The sequence below is a fragment of the Trichomonas vaginalis genome, chromosome V (assembly GCF_026262505.1).
Source record: "Trichomonas vaginalis G3 chromosome V, whole genome shotgun sequence".
Classification (NCBI taxonomy): domain Eukaryota; phylum Parabasalia; order Trichomonadida; family Trichomonadidae; genus Trichomonas; species Trichomonas vaginalis.
In genome coordinates, this window is record NC_067207.1 from 17,781,683 (window position 1) to 17,796,996 (window position 15,314).

Consider the following 15,314-nt stretch of genomic DNA (forward strand, 5'->3'; position numbering starts at 1 on the left):
CCACGACCACATTTTAAGAATACCTAAATACTTTTTAAAGATAAACAAAAAGTTAACTGCATTTCCAAAATTTTTTGTAAATAAGTTTAAATGGCTAGCAAAAATATAATTGAAATCTTTCAGACATTTCATAAAATTTTAAGAAACTACATAAATGTCCCAAGATAAAATATTTCAAAATATTTTGACGAAAAACGATATAAAATTAAGTATTTCTATATACTAGTCTTTAAGAAATGTATTTCTCAATTGCTTAGGTATTATTTCTACTCATGTGTATAATCCTATATTATTGAGTTGCATTTTTGCGTAATTGCATCGTTAGCACGTTAATATCATGATATATGGTTTAAAACAAATACTCTTGTAGGATATTTTACAATGTATTTATTCTACAAGTGATAATATAAATACTCGTATGCTAAATAAGTAACGATATGAAAAATTAGCATTGCATGATTTATGGGGAGAAATAGGAAAATTCGATACTAATTTCACAGAATGATTGCAAAAAGTTGATTTGGCATAGTTGGGAAGCACAAAAATAGTGAGATTATGTTCATAACTACTAAGATCTGACATGCAATCAATTCCAATTCCTCCAAAATATATTTTTTCGAGTTTGGGTGTGTATTTTAAAAGCGATTGTGTAATATTGCTTAAAAACTGAGGAAAATGCAGTTCTTTGATTGAAGAGTTGACTCCGAAACCATTATCAATTCTTGTTAATAGTGATTCGGTATCAAACTCTAACTTTTTAAGATTTGAACACCAATCTAAACTCCTGTATTGAATTTCTTCAACAAATTTTCCAATTTTAATTGTAATTATTCCTGAATTTCGAAAAGCACAAACTCCAATCCTTTTAACTAAGTAATATTTGCTATTATAGTATAGTGAAGATGGGACTTCAGCATGTATAAAAGTATTTTGCTTGTTTATGAAAGCATTGCAATCTTGCGAGAAATCTTCAACATGAGTATTGTTAATTGTACCAATGACTGCTTCATTACTCGAAATTAAATAATTAAATAGTCCAATACGTACTTTAGTCAAATTTGACTATTTACCTTCAATAGAAATGAGATTTTTAAAAAATATTATGTCTTGTTCAATCAAGTCTACCACCAAATTTTCAAGTGCATAGCGCAGAAGTAAACTTATATTCTTGAAAAACCATTTGTCTTATATATTGACATTTTCAGATTCGTTGAATCAGAGTGAATAGAATTGGAATATTTCTCAACTGTTTGACTTGAATAAAACAAATATAATTTATCTTTTGCTCCGAAGCCTAATAAAGTCATAAATGAATCCAACCATTAAATCAAATAGGGAATCATTAACCAAAATTTAAAACACGCCTAACGAAAACGTATATCATATTCAATGCCAAAATTCTGGAAACGATGGTTTGCAGATCCTTGAAAGGTTATAAAAAAGTGGAACGTTGAACGAACATATTTGGTCGCTCATTTTTTCTGTTATATAAATATGTTCTGTTTTAGTAATTCTAATAAAAAATTTTGTGAAAACCCTCCAATTTTGAAATTGGTGGATTTGACAATCCTTTTAATTTAAATTCTATAAATCTTATTAGCCGTAATGTAAATTGCCTATCTTCTTTATCTCAGATTTGACGATCGCTTTCAATTATTCAAATTTTCTTTTGAATTTTAGCTTCAAATATGTCGCATCGCATTGATTTAGTTTTACCCAGTGGACAAACATTTTTTATACCGCTCGATCAAGATCTCAAAGGATCGGACGTACTAGACTTTATCCGCAATTTCAACCCTGAAAACTACGTAATTTGTCGCAATTCTTTGACACAAAATCTTTATGATGTGTTATACTCGACTAATTTGGAAAAAATCCCACAATCAGATTGTATCAAAGATAATTTTGAAGAGACCTTGCTCGTTAAAATCTTTCAATCTGATAGAAATGTCACATCTAAACAGCAAAGAATGCCATTATTTGTTTTTAATGCTGAAGAGTTCGTTGAACACAATTCTATTTTAGCGGAGAACATACCATTGCCCAATTTTACTCGAAAGCATCCTAAAATTACTCTTGTTGTTCAATTACCGACAAATTTAGTGATTGAATGTGAAGCCAAATTATCGAAAACGATCAGTTCAATCCAAAAATCTATATATGAGCAAATGGTTTCGCTTTACGGAGAGACAAATGTTCGTTCAATTAAGCAATACAGATTTGGTACTATGAAAGGCGAATACCCGTCGAAGAAATTGAAATTATCCGAGTCACCGGAGATAATGAACGCTCTGAAACTTCAGCAACAGGATTATTCGAATCCGCAATTCATTATTATTCAAGTAAATACAGAAACAGAGTTTGTAAAGACCGCTAAGACATATACGAATGACCTAGAACTCAAACCGATTATCGCTACCCCTGAAGTTTTGTCATTTAATTCGACTTACTCGGAATTGAGGCAAAATGCCGAGACAGCTAGGACAGAAAGGCTTGAAGCAGATCCGTTACTCGCAAGAATGCGTCTAAATTCGAACGAACCTCCTTTAATAACTTGCAGAAAGAAAAATATCCCAATCAAAGTCGACATGCGCGCAGTAGCATTATCAGATGAAAACACAGCGACATCTCTCGCGATTCAATTCGATACTACAGCACAACAAGCCATTCGAACTTTATTTACAAAAATGGTCGAGCACCAAGGTGTTTCTACCGACCTAAATCCCGATAATTACGCACTTATTTTACAAGGCACAGACGAAGTCGTTGCCGGTGACTTTGCGATCCAAAATTTCGTATGTGTCAGGCAATTTCTTCTTTCTGTGACTCCGTTCATGAATTTCCTTCTTGTCGACAAGAACAAACTCATTTCCCAGATCAGAGAGAAAGAATTAAGCTACACAGCCCTTCCTGAAGTAACTGATGAACAGAAATACAAACCGATCATTTACAACGACACTTCCAAGCCCGGTATTGACATCATGGGTGGATTTCCACATTTCTACGCCAAAGAGAACTTCTCAATTATCATTGGCGGATGTTTCAATATTCCAAGCGATCTCGAAGCGAACAACTACATTGTCAGAGTTGTTATTTTGCATGGCAGTAATGAGATCTCCGCTCCAATGATGACTAGACCTTCTTTAGGCTGTTCTTCCGTTGCATGGAATGAAGCATTAAACATTTCCATCCAAATCATGCAACTACCACGTGCAGCACGTGTAGCCATCACTCTCTTCAACTACGACAAGATCGGTACAAACAAAGCTCCAATAGCTACATGCAATGTCCCTGTTTTCAATTTCGACGGATGGTTCAATTCCGGAGTTAAATTCTGGTCGATGTGGAATGGAAAAGACACTGATCCTTTGTTGACAACATGTCAATGCGAAGAAGAATCTGCTGTCAGAGTTCTTTTCACCATTCCTCAATACAGATATCCAATTGCACATGTACAACAAGAGATCATGCATCAAAGAGTTGTTTCTACTTCGCAAAGAGTTTCTTCACAAACGAAAATCATCGTTGAAGAGATGCGTAAAAAGAATTTCGATTTACTGAAGAAACCAACAGATGAAGCCAGAGCAAACTTATATAGATATCGATATGATTTCATTGATATTCCTAGTATGTTACCTTTAGTTCTTTCTTCAATTGATTACACAGTAACAACACAAGTGAATGAAATCCCTGCTTTGTTACAAAGATGGCAAAGACCTCCTCCTACAATTGCTTTGAGTCTCTTGGATTCACAGTACGCTGATCATAGAGTTAGAGAATTCGCTGTTCGTTGTTTGGAATCATTAAGTGATGATGAAATCATGTTGTATATGTTACAATTGATACAAGCTTTGAAATACGAAATGTATGATGATTCTCCACTTTGTAGATTCTTGTTTAGAAGAGGTTTGAATGAGCCAAAGTTCTTGGGACATCAATTGTTCTGGCAGTTGATTTCTGAAGCTCATATCTCTCATATTCGCAGAAGATTCTCCAGTTTCGTCGTCAATTTCTTATACGGATCAGGAATTTACAGAGATGAACTGTTGAAAGGTTACAAATTCACTCAAGAATTAGTGAGATTGAACCATTCTTTGTGCAAATTATCTCACGCAGAAGCAACAGAACCTTTCAGAGAAGCACTCAAGAAAATTGACCTTCCAAACGAGTTCCATCTGCCTATGGATCCAAGATTGGTCGTTGATTCATTCATCGTTGAAAAATGTAAAGTTATGAATTCAAAGAAAAAACCGTTTTGGCTTACATTTCATAATGCAGCACCATTTTCAACGGAACCAATTCGTGTTTTGTTCAAAGTCGGTGATGACTTGAGACAAGACCAATTAACTCTACAAATCATGAGAGTTATGGAACATTTATGGAGAAAGGAAGGAATTGATTTACACATGAGATGTTATGCGGTTTTGCCAACAGGTTTCAATCAAGGATTCATCGAAGTTGTTCCAAATACTATCACTGAACAAGCACTACAACAAGAGAGAGGAACATTCAGTGGTATTTGGGATTCTTCAACAATTTCTGATTATCTTTGCAAAGTAAACCAAACGGAACAAAACCAACAAGTCGCAAGAAGCAATTTCATGTATTCTTCTGCCGGTTACGCTGTTGCAACATGCGTTTTAGGTATCGCTGATAGACATCCAGGAAATATTTTGTTACAAAATGATGGCCACTTTTTACATATTGATTTTGGTCACTTTTTGGGCAATTTCAAGACAAAATTAGGATACCAACGAGAAAATGCACCATTCCATTTCTCTCCTGCATGTGCAAATGTTCTTGGTGATGTTGATGGAGAGATGTTCAAGCAATTTAGAGTTCTTTGCGGTCAGGCTTTCAACATTTTGAGGCATAACTCTAAATTACTTGTTACTTTGCTGATGTTGATGTTGGGAACAGGAATCCCTGAATTACAAAAGGCAGAAGATATCAGATACATGACTGACATGTTGATGCTCAACAAAACTGATTCGGAAGCAAAGATTGAGTTCGACAAACTCACAAATAAGTCTCTCGAATCAACAAGGACTAAGCTTAATAACTTATTCCATAATATTGCTGTTTCAGATTAATTATATATTTATAAATTTTCACCAAAATATAAAGCATTTACTTATTTATTTATTTAATCTCATTCTTCGCCTGCAAACATTTCAATTCCCTCAAATTTTGAGAGATTGACGCGTAGAATGATTTTTAGAATTTTTAATTATCTTAAAATATTTACTTTTCAATTCAGTATGGTTTCAATTTTATTATTATCATTGAAGAAATAATAATTATCTAAAATTGTTTTGTTTGGATGATCATTCGAAGTTCCTATAAAATTTAGATATTTCATCTATCATTTTCGTTCGCTCTTTTCAATTTTTATGACAATTTCATTAATATAACGAAGACAATCATATATCTCATATGTACATTTTCGAATCACTCTTTACTAACAAACTTAATTTTCTCATATAAAGGAATAAGTGACTAAATACTAAAAAAAAATCTTTACTTTTTTAGCAAAACATGTTAACATCGGCCAAGATGATGTGTTTCTATTGATGCAAGACTACTTCCAACTATTTTCAAATAATTGTCGTTACCAATATTAGCAGTTCTTCCGTCGGCAAGTTTTACTGTGCCAAAAGATCATATATTGTATTCCGCGCTTTCAAAAAGTTAAATTGGATCTAACCGCATTCAAAAAAAGTTTACACTTATCAAATTCAAATTTCATATTGATATTGTTGTAAACAGAAATTCATCAAAAGTGACACCTCAGAAAAGCTAAAATATTGAATTTTTGGAACTTTTGATAGAGCACGTTTTTAAATATTAATTAAAGTAAATGTATATTTTGTAAAGATTCTTTTTAATAAAAAAATAAAATTTTGAAGAAGAACACAAAATCTTCTGAAAAATAATATCACATAAACTCATATTATTTTCTAATATATAACTATTTTATATAAAAATCAAATTCAATGATCTTAAAAGCGAAGGATAAACCTCAAAATTTACGAATATAATGAGTGGGAATATAATGCTTATCTATCATAAAACCATATGAAATATCAATTTTTGCTTTACGCCTAATTTTTGACGACAATTAGCAAAAAAATGTTAAATGTTAACACTCAGTCCATTTGAATATGAAAAATAAAATTGACTTTGATTAAATGTTTTTATTTATCATGCAATTCTTCTTGCGACCAAAGATTTGAATAAAAGTTCAAAAAATAAGATAGCTTTAAAAATAATATACGGTAGTGTTTACTAATAGATGAATAGTATATAAATTCTATTAAAATGGATTTGATCCAAAAAATATAAAATCAAAAATAATTGTTATAATTTAAATGAAGAAGTAATTTAAAACGATTTTATTTATGATCAAATTTATATATTTTTTTGGATCAAATCCATTTTAATAGAATTTATATACTATTCATCTATTAGTAAACACTACCGTATATTATTTTTTAAGCTATCTTATTTTTGAACTTTTATTCAAATCTTTGGTCGCAAGAAGAATTGCATGATAAATAAAAACATTTAATCAAAGTCAATTTTATTTTTCATATTCAAATGGACTGAGTGTTAACATTTAACATTTTTTGCTAATTGTCGTCAAAAATTAGGCGTAAAGCAAAAATTGATATTTCATATGGTTTTATGATAGATAAGCATTATATTCCCACTCATTATATTCGTAAATTTTGAGGTTTATCCTTCGCTTTTAAGATCATTGAATTTGATTTTTATATAAAATAGTTATATATTAGAAAATAATATGAGTTTATGTGATATTATTTTTCAGAAGATTTCATTCTATATGCCTATGAAAAGTACTCTCAAAACTAACTTTTCCTAATTATAATTAAATCTAGAATATTGTATTATGCTTAGTATTATTTCATTTTTCTCATTCAATTTAGAATTTACAAATGTCAAAAAATTGAGAGCTGTCACTTTTGATGAATTTCTGTTTATTACAATATATCATGTTAGTTGAGTATATATATATATAATGATATCTCTCTCAAATTGTTTCCGATTGTATTGATCAGACTGTCATTTATTACGGATAATTCTTTTAACTACCCTATCCTATGTGTTTTTTATATAATCGGAATTGTCAACTAAAGTAAAAACTGTCATATTATTCTATGCATTATTTGAATTTTCTAAAGACAGAATATTTTAGAAAAAATGGACGAATCGATGCTTTTTAACTATACTTTATTTAATCAATCACTAAAATGCACTTACGTTAATAAAGATTACTGCGACAATCCGTTTATATACTCAGACTTATATATCAGACTTATTATTTTCATCCCATTTATGTTTTTTGTTGCAGATTGCTTTAGAACTCAAAAACTAACATTAAATCCTGACAGTTTATGCGGAGTTAGTATATGTATATCACTGACAGCCTTTAAATTGTCAACGAGTTTCCAAGATAATGTTTTTAATTACAACTATCATGAGGATGATGGATATGATATATATTGGAAGATAAACAAATTACTCCAAATAGCATCTTATATAGCAATGTATGACTATTTTTCACGTTGTTTCAATATTTTTTATTTAATTGGTGTTCGATTCTCAAAAATATTCAAATATTTATACACCGCATTCAAGTATTCGTTTTTGTTGTTAGTCCCAGTGATTTATTTTCCAAATTCCAACAAAATATTTAAAACCATTTATGTACATTATTATGACATTGTCAGCTACATATTTTGTAGCTTTGCCTTTAGTACATATTCTGTTTGCTATTGTTTGCTTCTTCCAAAAGTTCAGGCAGTAATTCCAAAATCAATTGTTAAGCCATTAAAAATAACTGCATTTGTCATTTGTCTTGGCTACATTATTGACATCTTATCATGGATTATTGTTTCTTCTACATGGTATTTATCGAAACCAGGAAAATATTTACACATTCTAACAGAGATTTTACTTTTACTCCCTATTTTCTTAGAAAATCTTCCCTTGTTAGTTATTATTTCCCTGCTTAATCATAAAAGTACATATGAAGAACAAATTTCTGATAGTTCTTCTCAGAGAAGTTGTGATATATCACTTGTTAAAGTTTTGTAGATTTGTATTCAATTTGTTTTGTCTTATTTGCTGAAAAAATGATAGAATTCATTATTCGATTTTTTGAAAATCTCTTAAGTATTAATAGCTAAAATAATGATGACATTAAAAGATTTGTTTTTTAAATCAATATCAAAATATTTAAGAAATCTAATGTTTTATCATTTCAAACAAACAATTTACATAATAAAACATATTTCAAACAATTAATTCAGCTTATATAGTTTAGGAATTATGTGCATTGATCTATAAAAGCCGAATTTTTTCTGGATAATTTCCTAAATTTCGTTAAATTACTTTATATTTTCAATGACCCAAGTTAGGGATGTAGACTATCTTTCGTATATTCCTAACGATCAGTCTTAATATTGTATACATTCCAATGAAAATTTGATTTTGATTTTTTTTCTTAAAATTATCGAAGAAGAACTTTTTCTGACAATTTAGCTTTTGAATCAATAATTTCTAATATAGAGTATCCGTAGCTGTTGTTTTCTGGAGAATATTGTCCAATGCAAGCAATTCGAACATCTCGAGAGAGCAAACTTGTATGAGCATGACCACATATAAGCCAATCTTCCTTTTGAATCTTTTCAACGCCACTTTTGATCCATTCAAAAAATGAAAATGCGTGTTTATCTCTAACTCTGAAGTTATTGCATAAGTCATGAGCAAAGTAAATATTTAATGGATGTGAAATGCCTTCTTGTGGAAGAGATAATCTCATACAAAGATCACGAACTAAAGTAACCCCAGGAATTGATGAATTTTCTTCTACATAGTATCTATCATGGTTACCACCAATAATAAAAACGGAAATTTTCAATTGCTGGAAGCGCTGCATTAATTGAAAAAGAACTCTTGAGCCTTGAACCCAATTTCCGTTGATTAAATCTCCTAAAATGAAAAGATCTGTGGGATTTTCTTTGTTAATTAAACTTTGAAGTTCGGTTAAGAATAATTGAGGATTATTGAAGATATGGCAGTCGGAAATCAATAATATTCGATGGTTTACGGTTAAATCGATGTTTAAATCATATATGGTGACGCTTGTGTTCTCAAGTGGAACCCCAAAAAGGTCCCCGTATGACTGCGTCATTGTCACTTTTGAAAGAGTTCAAATTTAAAATTGCCTATCTTTGATGCATTTCACTGTGCATCAGATAGAAGGAATATGACTTATAAGAACACTTGCAGCATCTTGTCAGCCAAAGTTGTGCATATTAGAATATTTTGATCCAAAGCTTTTTATAAGATGTAGAGGCCTCGGAAGGACTTTGTCTTAAATTACTCTTCCAACTACTTCCTAGTCACCAAGGAGTGAGAGATTTTAATTAATCGAATACGGATTAGTTTGTCTGAAATCTTTTATTTGCTGAGGGGCCTTGGAAGAACTATATTATCATGTATAGTAATTGTGGTCTACTGGCTTTTTTTCAGGTCAGAAAATGTAAATTTACTCTAATAGGGCATAAATCTTCTGATATCTTTCATAAGAAAATTCAGCAGAACTTTGCTCTAAGATAATGTACATGTAATTATAAGCCCAAATGTCTGACACTTGTATAGAGTGGAATATGCGCCGACATATATTATATAATAACATGTAGTTGATAATTATGAAAAAATAGAATTTGATGCGAATGATATTGAAAGTTGTTTTGTAATTTGATATTTTTCTTATATGTGTTAATTAGTAAATGGCTTGTTTGTTGTGATCGTACTGTGAAAAATGAAAGGTATTTTAAATTAAAAAAAATGAGATTTTGAGATATCTCTAGAATTAAGAATTTATTATGTATTTGACTTTTATATAACTATGTGTAAAGGATCTCGATGTCTATATGCTTTAAATAAAATTAAATAAAATGAGATAAAAAATTAAAATGGACAAGAAGATATATGGAAATGTAATTTGTATTGTATTGGTTGTTGGCAAATGATTTTAATACAGATTTAAGGATTTGGAATGGATTTGAAATTAAATGATTTTTATTCAAGGAATAATAAGATTTTGAACTGGTTTTTATTTTGAGAATGTAAACTCCTTCCATAAGATATGTATTAGAAAGATCAATTTTAAACTTTTTGAAAGAATTGTTTTTTTGTTGAGTGATTTTCTCTCATTTGATAATATTTTTAAGTTGGCGTATCTTACGCCCTTCCAAAAATATGTATTAGAAAGATCAATTTTAAACTTTTTGAAAGAATTGTTTTTTTGTTGAGTGATTTTCTCTCATTTGATAATATTTTAAGTTGGCGTATCTTACGCCCTTCCAAAAATATGTATTAGAAAGATCAATTTTAAACTTTTTGAAAGAATTGTTTTTTTGTTGAGCGATTTTCTCATATTTAATAATATATTTAAGTTGGCGTATCTTACGCCCTTCCAAATATTTCTTAAAAATTTAAATTTGTCTCATCTCCTACTCTTAATTTAAAAAAATTTCAAAATCCATAATAGTAAACATTTCTTATTTTTATTTAAATCTGAAAAAAATAAATTTAAACAATTTCTCGACACACGACGGTTTCGGCGGTTTTCAGAATGGTTGACAACTGAATTCATCAGGATAATGTCGGTTGGGGTGCCCTTCTTGGCCTCCTGAGTACTCACCAAGATACCCCCAGCTCCCGCAAAACACCTCCCATAGGTGAGCATTAACTGATGAAGTTATTGACAACTTTATCTGATTTTTTTCTTTGTTTTTTTGTTAAGATTTCTTAACCAAAGACTCGAAAACAAAACTTCGCTTCAAGTTGCTGTCTTCCCAGTTACTCTGTCGCAATCTTTTGTCTGATTGCGTGCAAAGTTCTGCTCCATGAATTATCAAATATGTGCCATTTCAGGAGAGATAACAAGCTCATACCTCCTGGAATGGCGGATTGTTCAACAATCTTCTTCTGATTGCAGAACTTTCAACCGACAAGAGGTGCATATGCACATCTTTTAGGTTGCAATCTGTGATCCCAGGAGACATAACAAGCTCATGCCTCCTGGAATGGCGGATTGTTCAACAATCTTCTTCTGATTGCAGAACTTTCAAACGACCTCACGAAGAAATTCTAATCGATATCCTTTTCTATTGACTTATATTTGTGAATCATGACGTTAAAATCTTACGTTAAAATTCTGTACTTTATAAATCAGTTCAGTTCTGCTTAAAGCATATTAATAAAGTTGTTCTTCAGATTAATGTTAGTAAGCCGGCGCTAGCAAATAATCTTTGCATCTTTATTATGCTTATTAGTATGAAAGATTTAACATATAATTCGCCAAAGTTTAAAGCCTTATGACGAAACTTACCAAAAACATCTTCTTCCAGCAAGATCCGCCTATACTCCCACATTTGTCTCTACAGCTCTCACTTTGTCAGATTGTCAAAAGAATAAAAAAAAATTATATCATACCGAAATGCATCACTAGCAAAAGTGACATTTGGCGCCAATTTTAAATTAGTGGATTTTGTGTTTATTATTTAAAAAATATAATTGATAAAATATAATTAACATTAATAGAATAATATGGATAAGATTTGATAAAAAACAATCATAATTTTTTTTTGGGCGCCATATAGAGAACTATAGTCTGCGAGGTACTGATTCTATCCATGTACCTCGCAGACCATAGTTCTCAGCCAAAATGGCTGAAAATTGCTCACAATTGTTGAAATTGTGAGCAATTTTTAGCCGTTTTGGCTAAGAATTGGAGGGTGTGAGTACTATAGCATGTAATAGTATCTCACACCCTCCAATTCTTCCTATGGCGCCGAAAAATTTTTGGTGAAATGCGACGACATTTCACCAAAAATTTTCGGCGCCATATAGAGAACTATAGTCTGCGAGGTACTGATTCTATCCATGTACCTCGCAGACCATAGTTCTCAGCCAAAATGCCTCTAAAATTTGTATACCTATAAACTCAAACTTCAATATATTCAATTTTATTTTTATAATTAATTTAAATATATCCATATAATTCTAATGTTTTCTTTTAATTTAAAGAGTAGGTGCCAAAAGTGCTTACTCTTAAACAACCGTCGGATTTCCGGGTGAAATCGTGACACACTTTCAGGTCAGGTATGAGGGGCTTCCAGGGGCTGCGCCCCTTCTAGCCCTAAGAATTTTGCCCAAGACCCAAGAGGAGGACCGAACCCCAGCCGACCAGCCGGTGACAAAACCAAAACCGTTGTTATTTACATCATATTAATGATGTCACTTTTTAAATGTCACTTTTTATGTCGCTTTTCACAAATTATATATGTTTTCATGTTTTGTCACTTTTCTGTCACTTTTCAGGTAAAAACATTTTTATTATTATATATAAATGAATTTTACAAAACCACCGTTACCGTTCTTTGGAAATAAGAGTAGATGTAAAGATATTATATTGAGAGAACTTAAGAAACTACCGAATGGTCTAACATTTGTAGATTTGTTCGGTGGAAGTTTCTATATATCCCATTTATGTCATACAATATTCCCAGACTCAAAGATTATATGCAATGACTTCGACAACTATATGAACCGTCTCAAACATATTCCAGACACAAACAATATATTGAAAGAGTTAAAAGAAAAGATACCTATAGGTAAGATGGAACGTATACCATTAGATAAGAAAAATATTGTGAGAGAGGTTTTGAAAAAAGCAGAATATATAGACTGGGATAGTATATCTGCTAGACTATTATATAGTGGTGCTATAAGAGTTCATGACATTGAAACACTCATGTCAAAAGTTTTATATCTTAACTATACAAATGTTTTCAAAGAGAACATAGAAAAATATATTGAGGGTATAGAGTTTGTGAGATGTCATTGGACAGAGTTGTATGAAAAATATAAAGACAAGGAAAATGTTTTCTTTATAGTGGACCCGCCGTTCTATAACACATGGGATTTTCAATACCAAGTAGACTGGACTTTGAGAGACTCTTTAGAAACTTTAGACGTTATACATAACCATCCATGCTTTTACTTTACATCCGATAAAAGTGGTTTGGAAACCGTTATGAGATGGTTAGAGGACATACATGACTATGAGTTTAGATATGACAAGATAGAATATGAGAGAGGTCCTATAAACTGGAGAAAGTGTCATAACAAAGAAATTTTATTAGTAAGTAAATGTGGTTTGAAATCGGATTGTTAGTTTTAGGTTTTTTCCATTGTGTCATTTATTTATTTGACGTGGCAGAAAAGTACAGAGAATATGAAGATGAACCAATGCCTGCAAATGTTCAGTATATGTACTCGTAAGAGATATTTTTATCTAATATTAAATGGACGCACAGAACTTAGCGAATGCGCAGCAACCTGGACAACCAAACCCAGAGAATATTCCAAATGAAGTTAGAATACAAACTGCAATGGCAAACTATGGTCAAGTGCCAACAGATGTACAAATGCAAACTGCCATGTCAAATGACGCTGCGTTAGGTTTGCCACCATGGTATGCAAATATGAGATGGAAAGAGTTTTATACAAACCCTGAAGTGGGATATAAACAACTTTATGCAGATGACGCGAACACAGGAGTTGACCCAGAATATGTTTTCTACCAGAGGAGAAACAGAATGTATGAGCTCCAGTTAAAGAATGCTATGGAACTCAACAGGAAACGTAAGAGACTAGGCGGACATTAGATTTTTACATATAGTAAAATGGGTTTCTTCAGTAAGATAGGAAACTTCTTTCGAAATGTTGGAAGAGGTATATGGAATGGAATAAAATCTGTCGGAAGAGGAATTTGGAACGGAGTCAAAAATATTGGTAAAAGAGTAGGTCAGTTTGTTGGTATTATACCTAAAGACCCTGAACCAGAAGAACAAGCTCCTGTTATACAACAGCCTGAACCTGCACCACAGTCTAGTTGGCAACCAAATCCAACACCTCAACCGTATTAAAAAATTATATTTTTACCGTTCGATAGTAGTTGTATATGAAACTAAGTTCTAAGTAAAACGCATGGTATAATGGAATTATTCTTTTTCTTCCATCTGTAGTAAACCATACTTGAAAGTCTGAAATACTTCCACTTGGTGGTTCGTATAACTTTGTAGGTTTTTCGTAAAAGTCATTTGCCAAGCATAAGAAAGAGTTTTGGGCGCCAGAAAATGAAGCATGAACAATAATAGCATCTTGGTCGAAAATATTTTCATATGTTCCATTAGGGTTTTCGACTTCATAAAAGTCTGGGTGTACTGGATATGCTGCAGGCTGATTTAACATCCTCATAAATCTATACCATGCCAAGTTGTTATATTTTGTAGAAATATAAACGTTTTCTCCAAGGTCTTCTATTTTATTGATTTTAACAGTTGCATTTTTCCTGTCATAAATAATATCGAGATGGTATTCTCCTTCGTCAATGTTATACTGGTTTGCATATTCGATATAGATATCGTTTATTTTTTCTTGAAAAGCTTGAAGAGTTGTTTCTAAGTTTACAAGCAAACTAACTTGTAAAAGTTTTCCCTGTTCAAATTTCTCATACGTATGTTTTTCTTTGTTATAGTATCGAACTTCAAAACCGACCGTAAATGGGAAACCATGTATGGCTTCTGAAATGAACTTCATTCTACGAAAGCCAATAGCTTTTGTGACGGATGGGTCTCTTAGCCATCTTAATGGGTAGTCAAAACGATAGCCTTCATGCTTTACGGTCTCTGTCTCAAACTTTTGACCGACATTAGTAAAAAGTTCATCTAATGGTTTAGTTGTAGCAACTCTTGAATTTTCTTTTTCTATTGAAAGCATATTTTATCTAGAATAAAAATGTCGAAAGATATTGCTTCCATAAGAGAAATACAACACAACCGACAACTCATTATGCAAGCTCTAAATAAGAACACAACAAACTTTTCAAACTATTCTAAGATATCTGAGTCATTGAAAGAAGGAAACTTAAAACTGACATTAAACCCAATGACAGATGAGTTTCTATTTCAAGACAAGAAGAACAATACTGTCTGTATAAATCCAACAAAAGGAACTTTAAACGAGAAACCTATAAATGAACTTCTTTTGAAAGCAGATGTTGACAACAAAGCTGACAAAGAATATGTCATTGAAAAAGTTCAAGAAGAACATGACAGAGCAGATGCAACATATGCAACAAAAGAGGATGTTGAAAAGAAAGCTGACAAAGAAACTGTAGATATGTTGGCACAAACGGTTTCAAGTCATAC

The 15,314-nt window shown here is 31.5% G+C and overlaps 7 protein-coding genes across 7 annotated transcripts, besides 4 other annotated features; 5 read left to right on the forward strand and 2 right to left on the reverse strand.

The window, feature by feature from the left end:
- Positions 1-1,675: 1,675 nt before the first annotated feature.
- On the forward strand, positions 1,676-5,384 carry TVAGG3_0356160 (PHOSPHATIDYLINOSITOL KINASE family; the record flags this gene model as incomplete). Its single annotated transcript, XM_001318040.2, has 1 exon — positions 1,971-5,093. The coding sequence occupies one exon, from the start codon at positions 1,971-1,973 to the stop codon at positions 5,091-5,093; it is 3,123 nt and encodes a 1,040-aa protein (XP_001318075.1).
- Positions 5,385-5,757: 373 nt separating this feature from the next.
- Positions 5,758-5,795: a mobile genetic element.
- A 1,175-nt stretch (positions 5,796-6,970) lies between these two features.
- Positions 6,971-7,007: a mobile genetic element.
- Positions 7,008-7,184: 177 nt separating this feature from the next.
- Positions 7,185-9,299, reverse strand: TVAGG3_0356190 (metallo-dependent phosphatases family; the record flags this gene model as incomplete). Its single annotated transcript, XM_001318041.1, has 1 exon — positions 8,537-9,220. The coding sequence occupies one exon, from the start codon at positions 9,218-9,220 to the stop codon at positions 8,537-8,539; it is 684 nt and encodes a 227-aa protein (XP_001318076.1).
- A 257-nt stretch (positions 9,300-9,556) lies between these two features.
- Positions 9,557-9,669: a mobile genetic element.
- A 2,779-nt stretch (positions 9,670-12,448) lies between these two features.
- On the forward strand, positions 12,449-13,276 carry TVAGG3_0356210 (phage tail repeat-like family; the record flags this gene model as incomplete). The annotated part of the gene is made up of 1 exon (XM_051231297.1): positions 12,449-13,276. The coding sequence occupies one exon, from the start codon at positions 12,449-12,451 to the stop codon at positions 13,274-13,276; it is 828 nt and encodes a 275-aa protein (XP_051101027.1).
- Positions 13,277-13,406: 130 nt separating this feature from the next.
- On the forward strand, positions 13,407-13,769 carry TVAGG3_0356220 (uncharacterized protein; the record flags this gene model as incomplete). Its single annotated transcript, XM_051231298.1, has 1 exon — positions 13,407-13,769. One exon carries the CDS (start codon positions 13,407-13,409, stop codon positions 13,767-13,769), a length of 363 nt encoding a protein of 120 aa, XP_051101028.1.
- An 18-nt stretch (positions 13,770-13,787) lies between these two features.
- Positions 13,788-14,030, forward strand: TVAGG3_0356230 (serine threonine-protein phosphatase family; the record flags this gene model as incomplete). The annotated part of the gene is made up of 1 exon (XM_051231299.1): positions 13,788-14,030. The coding sequence occupies one exon, from the start codon at positions 13,788-13,790 to the stop codon at positions 14,028-14,030; it is 243 nt and encodes an 80-aa protein (XP_051101029.1).
- A 4-nt stretch (positions 14,031-14,034) lies between these two features.
- TVAGG3_0356240 (uncharacterized protein) lies at positions 14,035-14,883 on the reverse strand (the record flags this gene model as incomplete). The annotated part of the gene is made up of 1 exon (XM_001326112.2): positions 14,035-14,883. One exon carries the CDS (start codon positions 14,881-14,883, stop codon positions 14,035-14,037), a length of 849 nt encoding a protein of 282 aa, XP_001326147.2.
- A 72-nt stretch (positions 14,884-14,955) lies between these two features.
- Positions 14,956-15,273, forward strand: TVAGG3_0356250 (phage tail repeat-like family; the record flags this gene model as incomplete). The annotated part of the gene is made up of 1 exon (XM_001281708.2): positions 14,956-15,273. A coding segment is annotated over one exon (318 nt), but the record flags the coding sequence as incomplete, so codon positions are not given.
- Positions 15,274-15,297: 24 nt separating this feature from the next.
- Positions 15,298-15,314: part of a mobile genetic element that runs on past the window's edge.